Source organism: Miniopterus natalensis, chromosome 8, assembly GCF_054644295.1.
Source record: "Miniopterus natalensis isolate mMinNat1 chromosome 8, mMinNat1.hap1, whole genome shotgun sequence".
Lineage (NCBI taxonomy): Eukaryota > Metazoa > Chordata > Mammalia > Chiroptera > Miniopteridae > Miniopterus > Miniopterus natalensis.
In genome coordinates this window covers 11,662,998-11,684,334 of record NC_142088.1, presented here as the reverse complement: position 1 = coordinate 11,684,334, position 21,337 = coordinate 11,662,998, and the positions used below count along the sequence as shown (strand labels likewise).

The 21,337-nt window shown below is 56.3% G+C and overlaps 2 protein-coding genes across 2 annotated transcripts in view; both read right to left on the bottom strand.

The window, feature by feature from the left end:
- CRYBA2 (crystallin beta A2) lies at window positions 1–2,957 on the bottom strand. Its single transcript, XM_016196878.2, is given in 5 exon segments — window positions 1–148; window positions 633–775; window positions 1,901–2,030; window positions 2,801–2,840; window positions 2,843–2,957. Coding segments are annotated over 5 exon segments (576 nt in total).
- Window positions 2,958–12,778: 9,821 nt separating this feature from the next.
- Window positions 12,779–21,337, bottom strand: part of CFAP65 (cilia and flagella associated protein 65) — a 38,313-nt gene continuing 29,754 nt past the window's right edge. The window contains exons 23-33 of the mRNA XM_087819972.1: window positions 19,629–19,820; window positions 19,376–19,534; window positions 18,032–18,175; window positions 17,695–17,808; window positions 17,421–17,528; window positions 15,884–15,928; window positions 15,448–15,650; window positions 14,855–14,983; window positions 13,837–14,319; window positions 13,027–13,164; window positions 12,779–12,911 (exon numbers count right to left, since the gene is read on the bottom strand). Coding sequence (XP_087676098.1) covers window positions 12,779–12,911; window positions 13,027–13,164; window positions 13,837–14,319; window positions 14,855–14,983; window positions 15,448–15,650; window positions 15,884–15,928; window positions 17,421–17,528; window positions 17,695–17,808; window positions 18,032–18,175; window positions 19,376–19,534; window positions 19,629–19,820 — 1,848 coding nt within the window. The remainder of the gene's footprint in view (window positions 12,912–13,026; window positions 13,165–13,836; window positions 14,320–14,854; window positions 14,984–15,447; window positions 15,651–15,883; window positions 15,929–17,420; window positions 17,529–17,694; window positions 17,809–18,031; window positions 18,176–19,375; window positions 19,535–19,628; window positions 19,821–21,337) is intronic.

Genomic DNA, 21,337 nt, shown 5'->3' with positions numbered 1-21,337 from the left:
TTATTGCTGGACTCTTGGAATGGACTGCAGCCGCCCCGTGTGGGCCTGCATCTGGAATTCGCTGTAGGCATGGAACTCCCCTCCATGCTGGTCCCGCTCCAGTACATACTGGTAACCCCGGTAGCCTGGGTACTAGCAGGCCACCCACCTAGAGCAGTGAGGGTAAAAGGGTGGCAAGTAGGCTCTGCCCCGCCATCAGTGTCCTCCATTAGTAGTCCTCCTTTCACAGTCCCCAACCCCCAGTTCCAGCACCATTGCTTCCATCTTCCTACATGGATCTCTCCCTGCCCTGCTCACTACTCCACACCCTCCTATCACCTTCCTCACCCTCTTTTATTCCCACCCTCCATTGCCTCCTCACCCAAGTTTTCAATCCCTTCTGCTATCCCTATAGTGTTCCCCTGACTCCTGTTCTCCCATGACCTGCCCACTCCCTCCCAGGCAATCTCCAACATCTCACTTTCTTCCCCTTGCCCCCAAGTCTCTCCCTACGTCACTGCCCTTTGTCCTCCAGTCGCCAACATCTCTCTTACTATGTCTTTTCGCACACCCATCGCCTCTCCTCACCTCCCTCCCTGGGCCCATTGCCTCCCTGTTCTTCTCATCTCCCCTGTTCCAGCCCCAGGACTCACGCTCCAGAGCTGACTTTGAGGGAACCCACATCCTTGCTGGCCCAACCCATGGAGGGCAGGGACGGGTAGGCATCGCCGAGTTCAGACTTGCAGCCCTGGAAGTTGTCCCCCTCAAATAGTGTCACACGGCTGTCACTGTGGTTCTGAGGGACAGAAAGGTAGGGGTCAGCCCTCCAAAGGGGTGCTAATGGGTACATTCTCAGCCCATTCCCCCACTCCACCGCCAACACAGGCATACAGACACTTAGGCTCCACAAACACTCCTGGCATTTACTCCATTCGCTTCCTAGCAATCTGGGAAGCTGGGATGCTCAGAGGTCCCCAGTCTGGTCACTTCTATGGCTTTGGGCTGAGGTGGTGAGACTGGAGTGGGGGGTCCCAGAGACCCTTCCAGATCAGGGCTAGAAAGCATCTTGTGATTACCTGTTTTTCATGAGGAAAATCAGAAGTCTTGAAAGAAATTTGGTCTATTAACCAAAACAGTTTCCTTAAGGGCCTCACTGACTACCCAATCCCCTGCCCAGAACCCTGGGTAGCCTCTCACAAGGTGAGGCCCAGCTAAGGGGTGTTGGATGGCAGAGTCAGAACAGATAGACCAGGGCATCAGTGCTGGTTGGGTCTGGGCTTCCACAGTCCCAGGTCCTTCCCCCTGAAGGGCTCCTTGGCCTCCTGGAATGGAGAAGCTTGGCTGAGTCACAACCTGCTCTCTGCCCCCCCCCCCCCGCCCCAGACCTCACCAGTAGGGTACCTAAATCAGTACAAAGGGAGAGCGAGATCTTCCCCTTTAGTGTATTTGATTTATTACCAACCCTTTCTCCCTTTAAGCCTTGATCTCTGGGTTGAGTTCTAGTCTCATCTTCATGTTAACCCTCGTGACCTGGGGCAAGTCACCGTGTCCCTCTGAGCCCCATTTCCACACCAGTGTATGAGGCTAACGGCAGCCACCCAGGCTTCACAGGGCTGTGTAATGACAGAGGCACTGGCTCACTCTTGCCTGCAACTGTGCGTGAGAAGCCCGCGCTCAGTGCGGGCGCGGACTCGGTGCTGTCCGTGGTGCTGACCCCCAGCTCCTGCCTGAGGCCCGCGGCCCACGCTTCCCGAGAGCCCTCGGGCTGTGGGCGGCACTGCCGCTACCACCCGTCTAGGAGTTGTGTTTACACACCCCCACACAGTGAGTGGGTGGCCTCTGGAGGCGCCACGGTGGGATCAGGGCCTGGAGCCAAGAGCTAGGAGGCAGAAGAACAGGGGGAGGGCTGTGCTCACCCAGCAGAGCACTGGCGGAAGGAGAGCAGCTGGTCGCTATGGTGGCCGCCGCTCCAGGCGCTCCAACGAGGATAGTCACCCTTCTCCAGAATAAATTGCTGCCCCTGGAAGTTGGGGTACTCATAGGCCACCTAACTGAGGAAAGATAAGGCAAGCTGGGAAGCATCTGCCTCAGTGGCACTATTTCCTCCCCCTCCCCCTTGCTTGCTGTGATTGAAAAGACTAAGAAACAGATCTTTTCATCTAACCCCAGGCCCTTTCCCTGACACACACACTGCATGGCAAACCAGCCCCTCTAGAGGCTAAAGACCCTAAACAGGCTGCTATCCAGGGTTGGAGGGGTCCAGGCTTCCAGCTCAGTGCCTCTAGAGTGGAATTTTCCAGCTTCCAAAGATCACACGACCAAGTCCTTCTACATCAATAATTTAGATGCCTGCAAAAGTAGGTGTAGGAACGCGACCCCACCCCAACCTTCGGTAGCAACCTGTGATGACAACAATCAGCTTTCCTTAGGGACCCGGGCTCCAGGAGACCAGGGTGGGGCCAGGAGAAGAGATTTCTTAAAGGAAGTTCAGAGCCATCTAACTTTGTACAGAGAAAAACTTCGGAGAGGACATTACACTGGGAACCCCTTCAGGGCCCCACAGCTCCCCGCCTCCTGGAGCAAAAGGTCGCTTTTCACCCTTACCCTTTTAGCACCGGTTCTTTATGTTTTGTCTTGCGCGGGGAAGGGGGGGGCATGGATTTGGGGAGGCCGAGGAGTTTCCTGTGTTGGTGGGTCTCTATCAGGCAGGGCTTACAGACTGGGGAACCGAGGGCTGAGAGACGAGGTCCCAGGCTTCGAGCTTGGGGTGGGGGAGCTCAGAGTTCCGCAGCCCAGACCAGCCGCGGGGGCGGTCACTCACACGCCGCTTTCCACCTCGACGGAGCGCACCCTGCAGGCCTCCGCGCGCAGACGGTGGCGCAGTCGCTCAGCAGCCGGCTGCGGCGGCCCTGGAAGTCCTCCTGGTCCCAGAGCGTGAGGCAGGCGGGCGCCGGGCCCCGCGCGGGGGCGCTGCTCATGCCGCTGCGGCAAAAACGACCGCACCAAATGCTCAGCGTCTCGGGAACCGCTCCCGGGCCATGCCCAGGCCCGCCCGACTCGGGTTGAGGGTGAAGGACCGGGGGCTGGCCCCTGGTTGCTAGGGGCTTCCCCTCACCTCGCCCTCCCCCGCCCTGGAAACACTCTGCTCCAGCACCGAATATTCGCCGGGTGGTTGAGCGAGGTACTGACGGAAAATGGAGAGGATGCGCGCAGACCAGGCGTGCGGGCTTTACACCCGGCCTCGCCTCCCTCCCCGCACCCTCTCCCGCTGGGGTGGGGAGAGCTGAGTCGGCGGGCAGGCTGCGGTCAGCTCCGGTGTCCCCCGAGACCCAAGCCTTTCCCACAGCCGCCGACCTGGCCCCCGCCCTCGGGGATTACAATAGAAAGTGCTGAGGCACACGTCCCGCGCCTGCTGCAGCCAATGCTGACTCCGCTATTTCTTTTTGGGGGGCCAGAGCCAGGCAGGGTGAACCTGCCCTCAGAGCAGAAGGCGCCCTCCCTGGCCCAGAGGTACCAGGCTACCCTGCGGCCCCCGCCGAAATCGCGCCGTCTGGACCCCGGGCGCCGGAAGTTCTTCCGCCCCAGGTCAAGGCCTCTTTCGGGCGATGCTAGGGCGGAGGTAGACAGGCTCACACTCCTCAGTCCTCTCTTCCCCGGAGGATCGGTCCATCGCAGCCCCTTTCCTCCCAGGACTTGAGTTCCCAGGCCGGCGCTGCATTCCCGGAGTTTTCTGGAGCGGAGGGGGCGAGAGGGGCGCAAGGCGCGCTGAGCGCAGGCAACTTGAACCGTCCAAGGAAGCGCCCGGGGAGGGCGCGGATTTACAAAGCGCCCAGGAATAATAGTAACTAAGGGAGTGGCTCGCTGGAGTAGCTGGGGGAGCTGTTCCGCCTTAGCGCGGCCAGAACGGCGACACTGCCAGCCACCAGCCGCCAGGAAGCGCTCAGGGGACTGGGGCTCGGGGCCCCACGTCTACCTGAGAGCTAGCAGCTGATTACTCAGCGCCTAGTCAGGCCAGGCGCCCTGCTCCGAGCTTTTACGTGCGTGATCTCAGCTGATTCTTGCACCGAACCCGGGAGGTGGGTGCTGTTACTGCCCTGCTCGTCACAGACGCGGGCCTTAGGTCCTGCGGAAAGGGGTGAGGAGGGGTCCCAGCTGAAGACTGGCCCAGCCGAGGTGTGAACCCTGCCTTCTGTTTTGACTGTAGGTCCTAGGCCCTTGCCCCCAACCCTCCTGCCGCGCAGGGGGGGTTGGGGAAGGGGAAAGGAGATGAAGGGCCTGGAGCCCCAAGGGAGGCTGAGGGAAGACATTTCCTCACAACTTGCAGCAGAATTTCTAACCACACAGCTGAGTTCACTCCCACCTCCAAGGCCGGGCATTTGCTGTTCCCATTACCTCCAGTGTCTTGGTCACAGGATCTTGGTATGACTGGCTCCTTTGTCACCCCCCCGGGTGACCCTGTTCCTGACATTTACTCTCCATCACATCGCCCTGTTTTCTTTACAGCATTTATCACTCTGTAAATTTCTCTTTTCCATCTTTTGTTTCCGGGTGTTTCTGAGTGTGTGTCTCCTTTTAGACCACATGTAAGCTCCATTTAAATGGACTGTGTCAGCTTTGTTTTCAAGCCTTAGCATTGTGCTGGACACAGGCACTCAGTAAAACTTGAATGAGCCCTGGCCCGTTTGGCTCAGTGGTTAGAGTGTTGGCCTGAGGACTGAAGAGTCCAGATTTGATTCTGAATCCTGGCTAGGGCACATATCTGTGTTGCCGGTTCAATCCCCCCCCTTGGGGTACATGGGGGAGGCAACCAATCTCTCTCTCCCCCTCTCTCTCCCTCCTCCCTCTCTCTGACTCTTTCTGAAAAGTAATGGAAAAAATATCATGGGGTGAGGGTTAAAAAAAAGAATTTGGCTTTATTGGGACTTAATTTTGAAGACTAGAGTAACTTAAAAACAAAACTTGAATGAGTGAGTGGACAAGGTGCTCAGTTGGGTCAAATGTCCATGGGGATGGGTGTAGAGGGAATTCTACAATGAGAGCGCAGGAGTAATGGTTTGCCCATCCTACCAACTTCACCCTGAAGTTCTGGGGTGCCAGGAACAGGTGCTGGGGGCAGCCTTGGGTCTCTCTTTTCACTGGTGAGGAACTGCTCTTGAGGATCACAGTGTGTGTGAAGGTGAATGTTCTAGAACATGGAGAGTAAAGTCCAAGTTAGGAGGATTTAAGTCGGAGCTGGGACAACCACAGCCATGTTTGATTGGGGATGGGTCAGACCATGCCCAGTCCCCTGACTCCCTACCCTAGAGGAGGTTTGGAGAGATGCAAATAGACCATAATTTCCCCAAAACTATAAGGGGGAAATACAAACAGCAAAGGGAGACAAGAGCCAATCCTTGACTCTGTGTCCTGCGCCTTGGCCTCTTGGCGTCCCAAGTCGGGAATATGGCAGCGGTGGGAGGTGAGGAACCCAATTTCTCCTTCCCTCCCCCCTGCTTTCCTCCCGTCTCTGTCGGACAATTCTGGATTCGGCCACCAGGAGGCGCGGGCGGGCCGCTCTGAGTGGAAAGCTGAGGCCGCAGGGCTAGCGGAAGAGGCAGCTGGCAGGAGGCTGAGGCTGCGAGCGGCGGCGGGTGCGGGTGGCGAGTGCGTCAGTCTGTGCGTCTTCGCTCGTCCGTGACGCGGACACCGGGTGTTAGCTCCGCGGCTGAGGGGTGTCTGTCAGATTGGATGCTGTGTTTATAGGAGCTGGGGCCCAGGGTCTGAGCATGCCCTTGAGGTTGGGGCTCCACCTGGGAGGGCTGTTTCCAGTCCAGGTGTTGGTCAGAAAACTATTCCGCAGGAGTGGAGGGTAGGGGGTGGGGGGTAGGGAGTGGGGGGTAGGGAGTGGGGGGCAGGGCGGGGCGAGGCGGGGGGGGGGGGGGAGTAGTAGAGCTGAGATCCAAGTTAGAATCAGGAGGCCGGCTGGGATTTGGGGTGGAGACTGTGTGTGAGCAGGGCCACTGCTCCTCTTCTAGTCCTAAGTTCTGATCTTGGCTTGCACTATAAAACTGTGTGACATTAGCCAGCCTCTCCCCTCCCCGTACCTGAGATTCCTCATCAGGAAAATGGTGTATAGGTACCACCAGCCCCACCCTACAGTCCCTGGCTTTTCCTTCTGTCTGCACACCCACCAAGCACTGCCAATAGCCAGGTGCCCAGTAGCCCTCTAGACTTCTCAGGGTCTCCCCATCCCCCGAGACCCCTCCCTGGCTCTGGTCCTCAAAGTCACCCAAGAAAGAAAAGAATGAACCGCTGAGGTGAAGGAGCAAGGAAGGGGCTGTCAGGGGCCCTGCCTGGTGTGCCAGAATGGGACTCTGGGCTTCTGTCCCTTTCCTGTACTATGGACCCCTTCCCAGCTTCATTTGTCCACCAGGCTGGTCCAGCTCCAGCTCCAGGCCCCAGCCTGCCTTCACCCAACCCCCTCCTAGCCCCCTCCCACCCCCCAGCAGCTGGTCCTGTTTGTTTTCCCAGATCAGTTTCACTTAGAGCTTCCTGAAGGATGGATGCACAGGTGGCTTTGTTTGCCAGCTCAGCACCCTCACCACTACCTCCTCCACATCCACAGCCTTGGCCTTTAGGTGTGGAGAGGGAGAGTGAGGTAGACAAAACAAGCAAACAAAAAAGTGTCCCCAGATCTGTACCTCCAAGAGACATCAAGATCTCAAAGGGATCTCACCACCTTCGGAGAACCCCACTCCCATCCCATCCAGTTCTTCATCTCATATAGGGACCTTTGGTTCCACAGAGAAATCCTCAGGATCACTCCCCATCTTATGATTCTACCCAAACATCCATCTCATAAGGTACCCTAAGATCCCACAGAGAAACCCTCAGACCCAGTTCTGTCTCCTGTAGATCCCACTTATACCCCCATCCCATATGGGGACATGTAGATGCAACAAGGAAACCCTCAAACCCAATCCTGGGCTCTCACCCAGGTCCCCGTGCCAGTTAAAGGCCTGGGAATCCCCAGAGAAGTGATATCTCCCTCTTACAGAGCCCCATCTTATAAAAGGCCCAACTTCTCAGTACTATTGGGCAGCTGAGAGGTGCCCATGTCCTATCAAGTCAGCCTGCTTCCACCCCTCATTTCACTGGGAAATCAGCCAGGGCTTTGGTGACTGAAGATGCAAATTCTGTGAATGGTGCCCTCTTGCACCCTGGTACCATTGCCAGGCCCTTCTTTGCAGCTCTGCTCTGTCACTCCCTGCCCCCACCTCAGGTCTGGAGCCAGGAACAGGCAGATGAGCACTTTCCCTGGGGCTGTGAGGTCTGGTCTCCTGGGAGACAGAGATAACAAGTGAGAGACCAGCTCAGTTCAGGCAGGGTCCAACAGCTGGGCCCCAAAGAGGTGGGTCTGGCAGGGGTGGGGAGGGGCCGGGAGCCCCACCTATGCAGACCCATTGTCTTATCCCCTTATAAACAGAGCCCCTCAGTAGGGATAGGGAGCTGGCCACCATCCAGAGAGATGGGAACCAGCTTTCACCACCACCCACTCGCCCAGACACAAAGCCACTGGGTTGGCACAGAGCAACAGGGAGAGAGCACACGCATATACACATTCACACAGTACAGGCACATGGATGGGCCCCACGTGCATCACATGTGAACAGGGTCCTAGAATTTAATAGATACCTCAAAGTCACACTCATTGACAGGCAGACACTGTTCACTTGTTTCTGAAATATTTAATAAGATGTACTACGTGCCAGGTGCTATGCTGGGTGTTGGAGTCGCTCTCACATGCACACATCCCACTGCATGGTCACCTAGGAAAGATGGTTTCAGCCATCCACCCACCATCATACAGACACTGAAGACTGGGCTCTGGAGTCACACTGCGGCCTGGGTTCAAATCCAAGCTCCAATGCTTGTAAGTTGGATGAACTTGAAGTCTAGTTCTCAGCTTTTCCCTCTGTAAAATGGGAATCATAGTCTTAAAAACTGTTGTGAAGATTTAAATGCATGTAAAACACAGCCTGCTGTACCCACCCAATAAATATTAGCTGTTATTGGTGTGGTTGTGGTTATAGCTGGCTTTGCTGCATGGTTCTGCCCCCCCCCCCAACTGGGGTGGGTGGGGGGAGGAGTCAGGACAGCAGGTACAACTCTGGGATCTGCATTCCCTCCCCACACTCACTTGTGGACGCCAGCCTAGCACTCAGCATGAGGAGCATTCCCACCTCACCCCTTTCCAGCCACTCTGCTCAGGACCTGTTTGGGAGGATTGGGAGGGTCAGAGGGGAGTAGCCCAATCCTTTGTTCTTGTTCAGGCCTCTGCTCTCCTGGAAAAAATGCTTGGGAGTGAAACTGGAGATGTGACTTCTGGTCCCCGCACTTTTTCTGGCTCTGCATGTGGTACTGAGCAAGCCACTCCCCCTCTTGGGGCCTCAGTTTTATACCTATAAACTAAGCTAACTGCTGATCCTGGAGTGGCCTCCCAGCCCTGACTTCTGTGATCCTGTGATGCCTCAGGAAGGTTCCCCCCCTCCAACCTCCCCACCCCCCAGGCCTAGCCAGAGTGAGGGGGTGAGTTGCCTGCTGTCGCCATGGGGACTAATCTCCAAGAAGGTCAGTGAGCCTCTGGCTCTGCCTTGGCTGGATGGGGATTAGCACCTGGGTATGAACCCCCGCCCCATGCCTCCATGCCCAAGTCCCCCCCACTCTCTTATAGACCCTGGGCAGCCTCCACAGCCAGAAGCTCCAAGGCTGGGCCAGAATCAGCAAGTGGACAGTGGAGGCAGGGCAGCTGCCACAGTTGTCTGTCTGTCCAGCTGTGGCCAAGAGAGAAAAGGGGAGAGTCAGATCATGCCCCAGGGTCCACTCATGGCCTGAGCCTTGCCCCTCTTTGCCTTCTGCTTCTTAATGGGGAGAGATTGATCTCCCAAGATGGGGTGTCACTCCCACCGCCAGCCCTGGTTGTCCCATTTGCAGCCCACACAGAAGCCACCTCTGTCTCTTCCGGTGGAGGCGATTTCCTGCTACCAATGTGGGGTGGCGTGGAGGCTGTTTCCACATCACCTTTCCCTTCTACATACACTGTGCCTTCCAAGTCTGGTTACCTGAACCCTGAGCCTCCATCTTTAAATCCCTCCATCTCTGATATGTACGTCTCTGGTTATCTCACATTGTTTCTGTCCCTTTTTAGTTTTCTCTCAGGTGGTCTCTGCCTCCCGGGTCTCTCTCTAGCTCTTGCTTTCATGGGGGGGGGGGGGGTGAGGGGGGGAGGTGTCTGCAGCCCCTCTGGTCTTGAAATTTCCCCTGTGGTTCTCACACCCCTCTGTCCTGTCCTCCTGGTTGTGTTCTTGGCCCTCCTCTCATCCTCCCCAATTCCATTTCCAGCCTGCAGTTTCCCAGTCCCATCACTGCCGGTGTCCAGGCTCAGTCCCTTTTCCTGCTCCCTCCCCCGCCCAAGGTGCTGACAAGGATGACAGGAAGCAGGCTGGGAGCTGGACAGGCGAGGGGGGAGGGGGCCCTCGAACACCAGCTGCTGAGCACCCCCCTCACCCAGCCCCGCACCTGCAGGCCCGCCTGGCGCCTGGAGACTCCACCCCTGGCCAAGTAGGGGAGGAGGGACCTGGATGAGAGGACAGATCCCTGACTAGGGCCAGGAAATGCACCTCTTGGGGATGGGTGGGGGGTGGAGGTCCAGGGAAATTAGGCTCTGGGGAAGAGGCAGTGGCGTTGTCACAAGGGCAGAACCCTGACCACTGGTGGCCTCATTTTCTCAACAACCCCCCAAAGGACTGCTCTGTATGTATGTCTTGGGGGTCATTCCAGGGGAGACCTTTGTTGTGCAGCCCCAGGATCTGGAATCCAAGGAGAGGGAGGGGGAGAATTCTAACCCTCTTCTATGATTGAGGGAGGAGAGAGGAAACCCTCTAAGACACAGGGAGGATGTGCCAGCTCCAGGCCTAGTCCCTGACAAGCACATCATTCAGCACCAGGCAAGGAGCAGAGTGCTAGTCCTCTGTCTCAAACATGGGACAGAAGCCTGGTCAGGGAGGCCAGAATGGGGACTGCACACACCACAGCCTAGGACCCATGCATCCTCCCTTCCCATCTATGGCTGCTGCCCAAAGATCCCACTTGCAGTGTCCCCCTCTCCCCAGACCTGCCTGGGACCTGTCAGAGCCATCTCATCCCCATTCCCTTCCTTTCTCTGCATCAAGGACTCAGCAGAGTCTGTGGGGCCTGAGGGTGATGGGTGAGGGGTAGCAGTGGAGTGGGGGGGGAGGAGGGGACAAGTCAGCAAGCACCTCCAGCATATCCAGATTGGAGCTGGAAGGGACCAGTGACTCTTGACCCTCATTCTCATCTCCCTGGGGGCTGCCTAGGCCTGGGTGTGTGGGGTACAGTCCCTCCCTACGAGGTTTCCTCATCCTAAGGGGGGAACTGGGGTTCCATATTGTTGTCCAAGGAGCCTTACTTCTACTAGCCCCTCTATCTGGGGCTGGCTCAGCATCACCATCAATTTTGGGAGGGGGAATAGAGGACAGCTGGAATCACAGGACACTCAACCAGGGGCTCAGACTGACCTCAGCCTTGTGTGGAGCCCTCAGTTCTAGGGTCTCCTAGCAGGAGGCCAGGGGCCTTGAGCAATCTCTGTCCCCCTCCTCCATGTCAGATCTTAGCACTTTGAGTCCCTGTCCCAGGTTTGGGTTGTAGCTAATGTCCCATGGACTCCCAGCTAAGCTGAGGGCCACATAGACCCTACCCCGCCCCCAAACAAAAAGCCTTGGAATTATGAAGTTTGGGGAAGGTAGTGAGCTGCTGCACCTGGGGACCCCCTCAGGCAAGGGCAACTGAACCCTGTGTTTGTCCTTTCTAATCGTCTGACTCTGTCTCTCTGTCTGTCTCTGTCTCAGACATGGGAGGACTGGAAGAGGGGCCAGGGAGAGGGCAGGGAGTGGACCCTCAGGATAACAGTACTGCAGGGATCTGGAAGAGAGACTTGACCTCCATCATGGTTCTAGCCCACCCCACCCAGATTTTCCACCACCTCACCACTATTGCTCCCTTTGAGGGTCTCCAACTTCCCGGGTCAGAGGACTCCAATGCACTGCTAGAAGCCCAGAAACCAGGATATGGCGACTGGTGAGGCCTTCGTCCGAGGCCAGAGCAACATCCGCATTTTGCAAATGAAAAAACCCAAGGAGAGACCTGAGAAATGACTTGCCCAAGGCCACAGAAGTCGCTGGGACAGAGTCGGACCAGAAACTGGGTTTCCACCTGCGAAAGGCTCCTGTTTTGGGTGACAGCCCCCTGTCCCACCCGGTGGAGGCTGCTCTGTGGCCCGCGTTGCCCCGAACGGGCCCGGCAGCCCAGGAGTTTCGGGCCAGGGCAGGACGAGGCAAAGCGGGTGGGGCCGGATGGGAGCCGGATCTCGCCTGGGAGCGGCGCACGGCCTCTGCGACCGCATGGCGGCGGCGGCGGCGGCAGGTGCCTGCGTGGCGGTCGGGCTGGGCCCCCGGGCGGTGCTGAGAGGCCGCCCCTGCCTCACGCGAGCCGAACGAACAAAACGCTCAGGTCCGGTTTGTGCGAGGGGCTCGTCGCGGGGCGGGAGCGGAGGGCCCGGGGCCTGGCTGTAGCCCTCGGCGATCTCCTGGTCCTGGTCTTCCGAGCGCGCAGCGCCGCCCGCCGCCCGCCGCCGCCTCACCTGCGCGCGTCTGCGGCTGACACGTCGGCGGCCCGGGGCCGGCACAGGTGCGCACCTGGCCCGCCCCTCCCTCCCGGGCCACCCTCCACCCGGTCGGCCCTGCTTGGCTTGGTCCCCAGCGCACGCCCCGGAGCTTGGGCCGAAGCCCGGCGCAGCGCCCTCTTATACGGCCTGTTCAGTCCCCGCCCCTAGACGCACATACACACAAGCGCACTCACACCTGTCCGGGGCCCGTTTGCTCGGGGCAAATATTGACTCAGAGGAGGCGGAGCGCCCCAACCCCCTCCCGCCCCCGCCAGGGCTCTGGGGCCAGAGCTCCTCGAGGCCTTGGCGGCGGCGGGGGTGTGTTGGGGGCGGGGGGACCTGGGCGCCTCTGGAACAACACCAGATGTCACTTTTCCACCCACCTGCCTCTGGCAGGGGTGGGGGAGAGGATGGGAGGAGCCGAAGAGCGGAGCACAGAGGCTGCCTGGCCGAGGTTACGGGGAGCGGGAGGTGGTATTCTAGGGAGGGCGGGACATCCCCTGGTCAGGGAATTCAGAGTCAGGATGGGAGTCGCTTGTAGGGACTGTGGCCCGCTAATGGTGACTTGCACCCGCGTCCCAGCGTCTAGTTCTTGGCCCTCTGCGACGTGCCTCAGTTTCCCTTTCCAATCTATTAGCAGAGTCCCGGGAGCCCTGCAGCTGCTGAAAAAAGACTGAGGGCGGAGTGGCCGGGCCTCGGAGAGGTCACCTCGACCCGCGGCCACCTGCTGCACTAACCAGGCCGGGTCCTCAGTTCCAGTCCACCAGACTACCCTGGGGCAAAGGCCAGCCAGGCCCCAGCCGAAGCGCCGTCCCCTGGCCTGACAGGTGCGGAGCCAGGCAGCCGGCCGCGAGAGCCCTCGCCTGGCTGTGGCGTGGGGCGCAGAGGCGCCACCTCCCAGCCAGCCCCCGAGTCTCCAGTGAGTCGCTGCGGTCCACGATGGCCGCTCCCACCATCTGTTTCGTCAGAGCAGGTGCGCGAGCTGCTTCCCCCGTCGGAGAAATAAAGTAAAGGCAGATACAGAAAAAAAGGCTAGATGCTTTACTGGTGGGCGGTGGAGAGGGGGCCGCGCGGAACCTAGGGAAGCAAGTCTAAGGGGCCGGGCGCTGGCGTCCTGGAAGAGTCAGTAGGGGGCGGTACCACCAGCCTGGACACCACTGTGTGCTGTGACCCTGGGGGCGCCTCCGACAGCAGGTCTCCAATCGAAATCCTAGAAGATAGAAGGCCCCAGGTAGGGTGAGGTTTCGGGCCAAGCCTGCCCCCACCTGCTGCCCCTCAGGCCTCTCCGGCGCCGTCCGCGCGGCCGCCGGCCCGGGGGCCCCCACCTGGGTAAGCCGAGCGGCGGCAGGGCGATGACGCGCGGCCGGGAGGTGAGCACCACTTCCCCTCGGCTCGCCTCCACCAGGATGTTCTGGATCATGTTCTCCAGCAGCGCCTCCTGCAGGTTGGCGAAAGCCGGGAGCCTGCGGGGCACCAGGACGGCGGAGTCAGCGCCCTCACCCACCAGGACTGCTCCTCTGCTGTGCTGTACTGTGTGCCACGTGCTCTACGTGGATTCTCATTTAACTCCCCACCTTCCCAACACTAGGAGGCACCCTCGTTGCAATTTTACAGACACTTAAAGAGCCCAAGTTGCCAAATGTCATGCTGCTGGTGCAGCGGTGGGATTTGAACCCGGGGCAATTTTAGTCCCATCTCAGGGCCAGGTTGGGGAAAGGCATCCAGCAATGAGAAGATGCAGAAGGGGCTGGGCGGGGCCTAGAGAGTCCCAACCCCAACAGAAAGCCACCGCAGGGCAGTCCCTGGGGAAAGCGGTGCAGGGAGAGGTGGTGCTGCTCTCCTGGTTCTAGAAGCCCATTTAGGAGACCTTGAGGACTACAACTGCCCTCCTTGCAGTGGTGTGCTGGTGAAGGTCAATAGCCAGGTCTTGGAGAAAAAATTAAAGCTCAGATCACCATTCTGTAGATATTCCCACCCAGATCTTACCCTTCCAACGTGACGCAAGTGGACACCGAGTTGGCCGGGACGCACAGCAGAGGCCGCCCCGAATGAGTATAACAGTGTGAGTATAACATCGCCTGGTGGGAAGGCCCCTCGGGCGCAGAGACCCCTCCGAGCCCCCCGGGGCTGCTCACCGACTGACTGCCTCCTTCTCATCCTGCTCTTGCTCCTCCTTCGTGATGACCTTGAGCTGCTGCTGCCACCACCATCTCAGTGTGTCCTGGGACGTGGGCTGCTGGGTGGGCTCAACCCTGGTCCAGGTCAACTTCTCTTCCTTCTGGGCCTCCGCCTCCAGCTCCTCCTCGTTCACCACCCCCTCCTCCAGCTCCTCCTCCTCCTCTTCCTCCTCCTCGGGCTCCTCCTCCTCCTCCTCGGGCTCCTCCTCCTCCTCCTCCTCCTCCTGCTTGCCCGGCCTCTGTCTGTCTTCCTCCTGCTCCTTGCCGTCCCCACCCTCCCAGCTGTCAGAGGACAGGAACAGCTGTGGGTCTACGTGCAGGCTGCTGTTCTGGGCCATGAACCTGGCTGACTGCTCGTTCCAGAACTGGCAAAAGTAAGGCACCTGCTCCACCAGGCTTTGGTCTATGGCCTCCTGGAAGGTCTTGTCTTCCAGCAGGCCCCTGGGTGGCAGGGAGGGAGAGAAGTTTCTCACTGAGAGGTGCTGCAGCCCCCTGTGAGGCTTTGGTGTCAGGGTTCCCCAAGGAGCAGTTCTTGCTTGCTGTGTCCACAAACAGGAGCTAAGTGGGGGAGGGGAGCCCGAGGTCCATTGCCCCTCCCACCTTTCTTTAGACTAAGGCATCTCTGAACCCCGTGGAGTCTTAGAGGGGAACATTATATGGTGGAGACAGAGCTAGGAGGCCAGAGTTACACAGATGAGGGACAGGAACCCTGGGGAGAATGTGAACTGGCTCTAGACCGCATCTACCAGCCGTGGACGGGCAGAACTCAGGACCCAGCCTTGATGATCCCTCCAGGCAGCTCCATTAAAGCTGTACCACCCTGGAGGGCCTGAGGCCACCAATGGGAAGATTTTGTGAGGAAGTTTTATTTTTCAGGAAGGGAAGGGCTAGGACTTCAGCAGCTGTGAATGGACCCAGAATTGACTGAATGGGTTGGAGAAATGGGGGGGTTAGGGTCCAGGGGATGGCCAGTCACCTGATGATGGTGGTGAGACAGTCAACCAAAAGTTGCTTCTTCTGCTTGGAGACAGGGGCCCATGTGTCAGGGCATTCTTTCTCAGAAGCCTTCGACTCCTCCCTGGCACACTTCTTCTGTGGCAGCCCCCTGAGGTGGGCCGTGACATTGAGTGGCCTGGGCAAGGCACCATGCTGGGGCTGGGGGCATGAGCAGTGGTGGTGGCCTTACAGTCATGAGGACATAGATGAGTTTGGGGGTGAACCCAGCCTTAACCCAAACACGGTGCTACTGCATTTGGGGAACTAAACCCAACCCTCAGAATCAGCGCAGGACCTGGAGAGGCCCCAAGTTGGAAAGGAAGGAAGGAGGGATGGGAGGCCTAGGGGGGTTCCCCAGGGGCTCTGGCTCTTTGCCCCCTCTTCATAAGGGCCTAAGCAGTAATGGGGGCATCTTGGGCCCAGCAGTGCCCCATTAGACCCAATCCCTCCCATTCCCATCATTGCACCTGTTTTAAGCCCTCGGCAAGGGTTGGGTCTGGGCAGCCCCTGTTCTAGAGTGGGAGAGGGGGCAGAGAACAGAGGAAAGAGACCCCTCACTCCCTGAGAGTTCACCGGTGCAAGAAGTGTCGGGGAAAGTCAGAGAAGAAGTTGGCCAGGAAGTAGTCAATGGCATGGGCGCGGGCAGTGAGACCCAAGAAGAGCATTCCTGGTGAGGACGGCTGGGGACAGGGCCAGAATGTTTCTTCCTTTGGGATCTTAAGATTCCAGCTGGTCGGCCGGTTGAGAGACTGCTGTTTCTTGATGGGGGGCAGCGTCTTTGGGAAGGGGGAGGCATAATAGCAGGCATTTGTGGACTGCATTCTTATCACCGATGGGTCCCTAGCCCACCAACCACGCCTTTTGGGCCAGGCAGGGGCTTGATTCCACCCATTGGCACTTTTGTCTCTCCCTTCTAGGAGGCTGGACCAGGGGTTGGAGGTATCTCTGAGAGTGAGCAAGGACCCTCTCAATTTATCCAAGGAGATGGACCTGGGGCTTACGTCCTTACCTTGTACCTTCTCACAGGTTCACAGGCTGTACAATACACCCTTCTCTGTGGAAGCAAAGAGAACCCTGCTTAGGATACGAGAGCCCTAGAGGGACTCCTCTCTTCCTATCCTTCCTGCTGACCCACCGAAGGCCTGAAGCCAATGCCAGGGGCTGCTGCCCTCTTGGACTTGCCCAAGTCCTAACCACACCCTCTTACGGAACCTTCCCTAGGGAAGTACAACCTACAGACAAGGGAAATCTGGTTATCCAACTGAAGGAAAGTGGAGGTGCCACCAAATATGTGTAGACTGCCCCCAAAAAGCTGGTGCCCTAGAGCTTTGCACTTTGGTGTGATAAGGAAACAGCCTTCCTTATTAAGACTTAATTCAGAAACCCCTTCTTTTGTGGCCCAAGATATGATTTGCATTCACAGTTTGTCCAGAGCTTCAGAGGGGAGCAGTCCCTCCCTAGGAGTTCAGCATTGTGGACATGGAGGTGACTGAGTTAGAAGAACACCATCATGGGAAGGCTATGAGATTGGGAGGGGAGCAAAGACATGTTTGTCTCATGTTTGTTATCGGTCTCCCCTGGCAAATGCTCTGAGCATGTTTAGTGAATGCATACTAGGGGCCAGGCACTGCTGTAGGCATTTCACATGTGTTAACTCAATCTTCCCAACCGTGCTACAAAGCAGAAGATGTTTTACTCGCACTTAAAAATATTTTTAAAACTTTTATTTTTAACCTTCTTAATTTGGGAAATTTCAGACATGCAAAACTTTAGAGAATGCTACAAAGAATCTTCCATTACCCACCACCCAGCTTCAACAATTAGCAACTCAGCCCATCTCATCCCATCTCCACCTCACTTCCGAATTATCTTGAAGCCAATCCCAGATGCCATATTGCCCCCATTTTACAGTTGAGGGAACTGAGAGGTTAAATAACTTAACCAAGATCACAGAGCTAGAAATCATCAAAACCGAGCAACTTGTTCCCAGAGCCTGCACCTGAAACCACCATACTACAGTGTCCTCCATCAGAAGGTGACTTCTGTCTTGTTTTCCCTGATCCCCAGTACCCAGCACTTCAAAGGCACTTTTTAGCCCTCGCCAGCTTGGCTCAGCAGATATAGCATCGGCCCACAGACTGAAGGGTCCCGGGTTCGATTCTGGCCAAGGGCACATACCTTGGTTTCATGTAGGAGGCAACCAATGGGTGTCTCTCTCTCACATCAATGTTTCTCTCTGTCTCTCTCTCTCTCTCCCTTCCACTCTCTCTGAAAAGCAATGGAAAAAGCATCCCTGGGTGAGGATTTAAAAAAACAAGGCACTTGTTAAATACTAGCTACATGAAACAGGGAATGGTCAGTCAGCCTTCTGTGTCCAAAGAGTCTCTTGGGGAGGTGCTATGCTTAGTCTAACAGAAGAAATCTAATCTCTTAGGGTAGGCTGGCCAGTTTTGCATGCAAGAGCCCCTCGGATCACCACCTCTGTCCCTTCTGGGAAGGCCAATCAGAAAGACCTGTGGTGTTCAAGGCCCACTCTCCCCACTCACCTTCACTTTCCTGTCTGTGATAGTGAACTCCGCTTCCTGCCGTGCTTTCTCGTCTTTCCACTCAAGCAGTTCTTTATGGAACTCCTTCAGGAGTTTCTGCTGGTACACCTGTGGCCCAGGACAAGGCGAGAGAAGACCAAGGTCTGGGGGCCTTGTAGCCAGGCCTTGCCCTGGGCCTGTGCTGTGGGCCCCCTCCTTCCAGGGGCTGGCTCTCTCTGGGGACCTGGGGATCTAATAGTGCTCCATCCCAGCCTCTCTCTGGGGCTGGTCCTACCTTGCATACCAGGTCCATGCTGTAGAAACCAGCATGCACTGAGGCCTTCAGAGTCACCACGAAGGGGATTGTCTCTTCCGGAGCCACCATCCCTATCATGGGGCTCACAGACACCTGTTGATTTGGGGAAGGAGTCTCTGGAGCTTCATAGAGGTGGAATAGGACAAGATGAGATGGATGGGATGGGATGAGGTGGTATGACATGGGATGGGAGGAAGTGGGATGGAATGGGAGGGAATAGGGTAGGGTGGGGTGAGATGGGACAAGATGGGATGAGACAGGGTAGGTCTGGAGCTCTGCTGGAGGTTTGGATTCTGTGGACCCAAGGTGCTCTCACCTCCCCAAAGTCTAAAGGCTTCAGCTGCCAGGCAAAGGTAATTGTCTCATTCTTGGAGGTGTTGTTGAGGAACAGCAGGCGGCTACACTTGCTTTGCACAGGAATGTTTCCCAGGGAGATGTGAGACTGGGACAGGAAGACATCCTGCTGGTGGAAACAACACAACAGCAACTTGGGGAGATGAAGAAATAATAACCACAGCAACCACTACCCATCACTGAGTGCTTTCAACAGGCCAGGTACCATGGTAGGCAATTTACATGCATTTGATCCTCACAGTAGCCCTAAGGCACAAGCACTACTATTGTCCCCATTTTACAGATGTGTTGCTAAGGTTCAGATAGCATAAATATTTTCTCCAAAGTTCTCTCACAGGTGCAGCTGGTATAAACCCAGACAGTGTCACTCTGAAGCTTGTGATTTTGAACATTAAAATGGACTTGGAAAGCCTGAGAAATCAGAATTTGCTTAGAGAAGACAGAACTGAAGCCAACATAGTTTGAATCACTGAAGGGTGGTTGTAAATTAATGGGTGATCAGCTGTTGTTATTGTCACTGGGCACAGAACAGGAGCTGTGTTGTAGGGGTGTCTGGAATGACTAAGGCCACGTGAAAGGAGCGTTTTCTCTCTCTCCAGACTGAGTGCTTCCAGGTCTGGGACTTTGCGGGACTCTTCTCTGTGTTCCCAGGGCCTCCATGGTGGTCATCCTGCTGTAAGAGTCCAAAAGGGTAGGGGCAGAAGGGTGGCCAGGCAGATGTAGGAGTGGATAGTGGCTGGATGGGTGCATGGAAGGATGGATGGAGAACTGGGTGGGTGGATGGATGGATGGATGGATGGATGGATGGATGGATGGATACGTGGATGAGTAAACAGGCCTGTGGGTCAGTGGGAGATGGATAGATGGGTAGGTGGATAAATGGGTCAGACCTCTGAACAGTGAGGAGTGTGTGAATTGAAGGAAGTGTTAGTGACCCTAGATATCTTTCAGCAAAATCCATCTAGGTCCAGGGGTGGGCTGTTCTGTTTGAAGATAATACCTTAGAGCCCTAGAAAGGGAGAGCTTCTTTCCACCCCTTCTGATAAACCCATCACAATGCCCAGAGAAGGGGGTGGAGTGGCTTGAGCAGGAACACCTGTGGTCACTAGGTGGCAGAGTAAGCCTCCCATGGAGCTGGTGCTGCCTCCTAAATCTGGAGGGAGCCTGGTTCCAGGCTTCATCTCTGTATCCCTCCATTCTCAACATCATCTCCTTTCCTTCCCAGCTTCTCATCCTTCTGCATGGGCCACCCTGGACCCTCAGGCTCCTCCTACGCCTCAGGCCTTCCCAGCTCCCTTCCCCCTACCTGTCTAGGAACCATCAGTCTTGAGTGTGTGGAGCTGCTGTCCCATGAGGAGATATTGTGGAAAGGGGCTGTATCCCCCATGGCATGGGGGTCATAGCCCACTCCCTGGAATCGGATTATGGCCGAGTTCCATCCCAGGATGTGTATGGGCACGTCCACCTGGAAAGTTAGGGGAGGGGGAAGGGACTGGTTAGAGCAAGAACTACTCAGGAGGCCAACTCCAAGCCCCATGTTAGCCCAGGCTGCTGCTCACCACATAGGTCTTGGCCTCAATAGGTGAGAAGATCCACAAGACCTGAGCAGTGGTGCCTGGCTCAATCTCCCCTTGGGGGTTGAGGCAGCAGAAGATGGGATGGTCAAAATTTTTTTCCTGAACCTGCGACAGGATGTTGGTCTGTATCTCATATGTCACGGGCACCGAGCCACCGTTATACAGCTCATATATCTGCAGGGAGCAGAAATAGGGAAACCTCCATATGGGCTCAGGGCTGCCATGCAGACAGCCTGGGATTCTGTGTCCCCTGCAGGAGGGCAGGTTGATCTCCATAATGTCACACTTACAGTCCCAGAGCTCCCCTAAGTAACTCTGATTTCCCTTCTGGCTTCATCATCCAAGAAGTACGTAGCTATATTCTCAGCCTGTGATATTTTATGATAATCTGTAATCCTTATTTTACTTGCTCTCAGCTTACTTTTGTTAAGGTACAAGGGAACACTAATGCTCGTGTCCTTAGTATTGGAATTTAGGGAAATGTCCAAGCAAGCACTATCCTGACTCTTCATTGTTTTCTAGGCTCTGGTTCTAATCACCTAGGAGGCTGCCACCTTCCACATCTGCTATTAGAGGCAGTCCTGCTTAAAGGCAGACAAGGGAGCAGAAGAAAGGTATGAGGCCCCCCAAGATTAACTCCAAAGTTTGGGAATCACAGAACATCCTGGAAGAAACCAGAGGTGTTCTGACCTAATCCTTCATTTTAGAGTCAAGTAAGTGGAAGCCAGAGAGAATAAAGAGTTCATTTGGGATGGAGGCCTAGCGCCCTCATCTTTTGTGGCACCCACTCCTGAACATGCTGGCTGTATTTCTCCAGCTTGGGCCACCCTCTGAACTTCAGGCCTGGTGCCAACTTCTCCTTGACAACCCCTCTTGGTTGTCTCACAAGCATTTCAAATTTGGCCAGATCCGAACTCTTCACTCTAACACCTGTTCCTCCCTGCAGTGTATTTCCTTTCAGTAAATGGCACTGCATATCCCAGCAGGTCAAACTAGGAGTACAATACATCCTCAATCCCTCCCTTTCTCTTACTTCTCAGATCCAATCCCCAGCAAGTCCCGATGACTCTACCTCCAACATGTAAATTAAATCTGTTCACTTCTCTCTCTTTCCATTGCCCTCTTGCAGGTCCAGGCCCATCATCTATCATCATCTCATGAATGCAAGAGAAAGCTTGGCCACAGTTGTGGAGTTTGGTTGGATGTACAACTGGGTCTGCTGACTCCATGACTGAGGGCATTTTCCATTGTCTGCATTCAGGCCCACAGGAGAGTGGTTCAGTCACTCTGGAAAGCTCTCCTAGAGACACATGAGTCTTTGCTTTCCTTTTTGGGTGCCCAGCTCACCAGCTCCAGGTGGGGCTTCTGGGGAGCCAGTGGGATAGAGGGTGGTGTAGGGAAGTAAATAGAGCTGGGGGTTGGCAACCCCCTCTCAGGTCCAGGAAGCCCATTCCTCTGCCTCTAGGCTGAATGGCCAGAGGCCCCTGCCCAGAAACACAAGGGCTTCTAAATGGTTGGAAATTTCAGAGCTGTGAAATGTTTGGGCAAATAATATGTCCCCCTCTTGGAGATTTCCAGTGTACATTTTCACAGCAAAGGAACCAGGTAAGGGCTTCTGGAAGGCAGTGTCTTTGTCACCCTGTCAAGAACTTTTGTAGATATGCAGAGATCAGCACGTAGGCCTCTGGGTG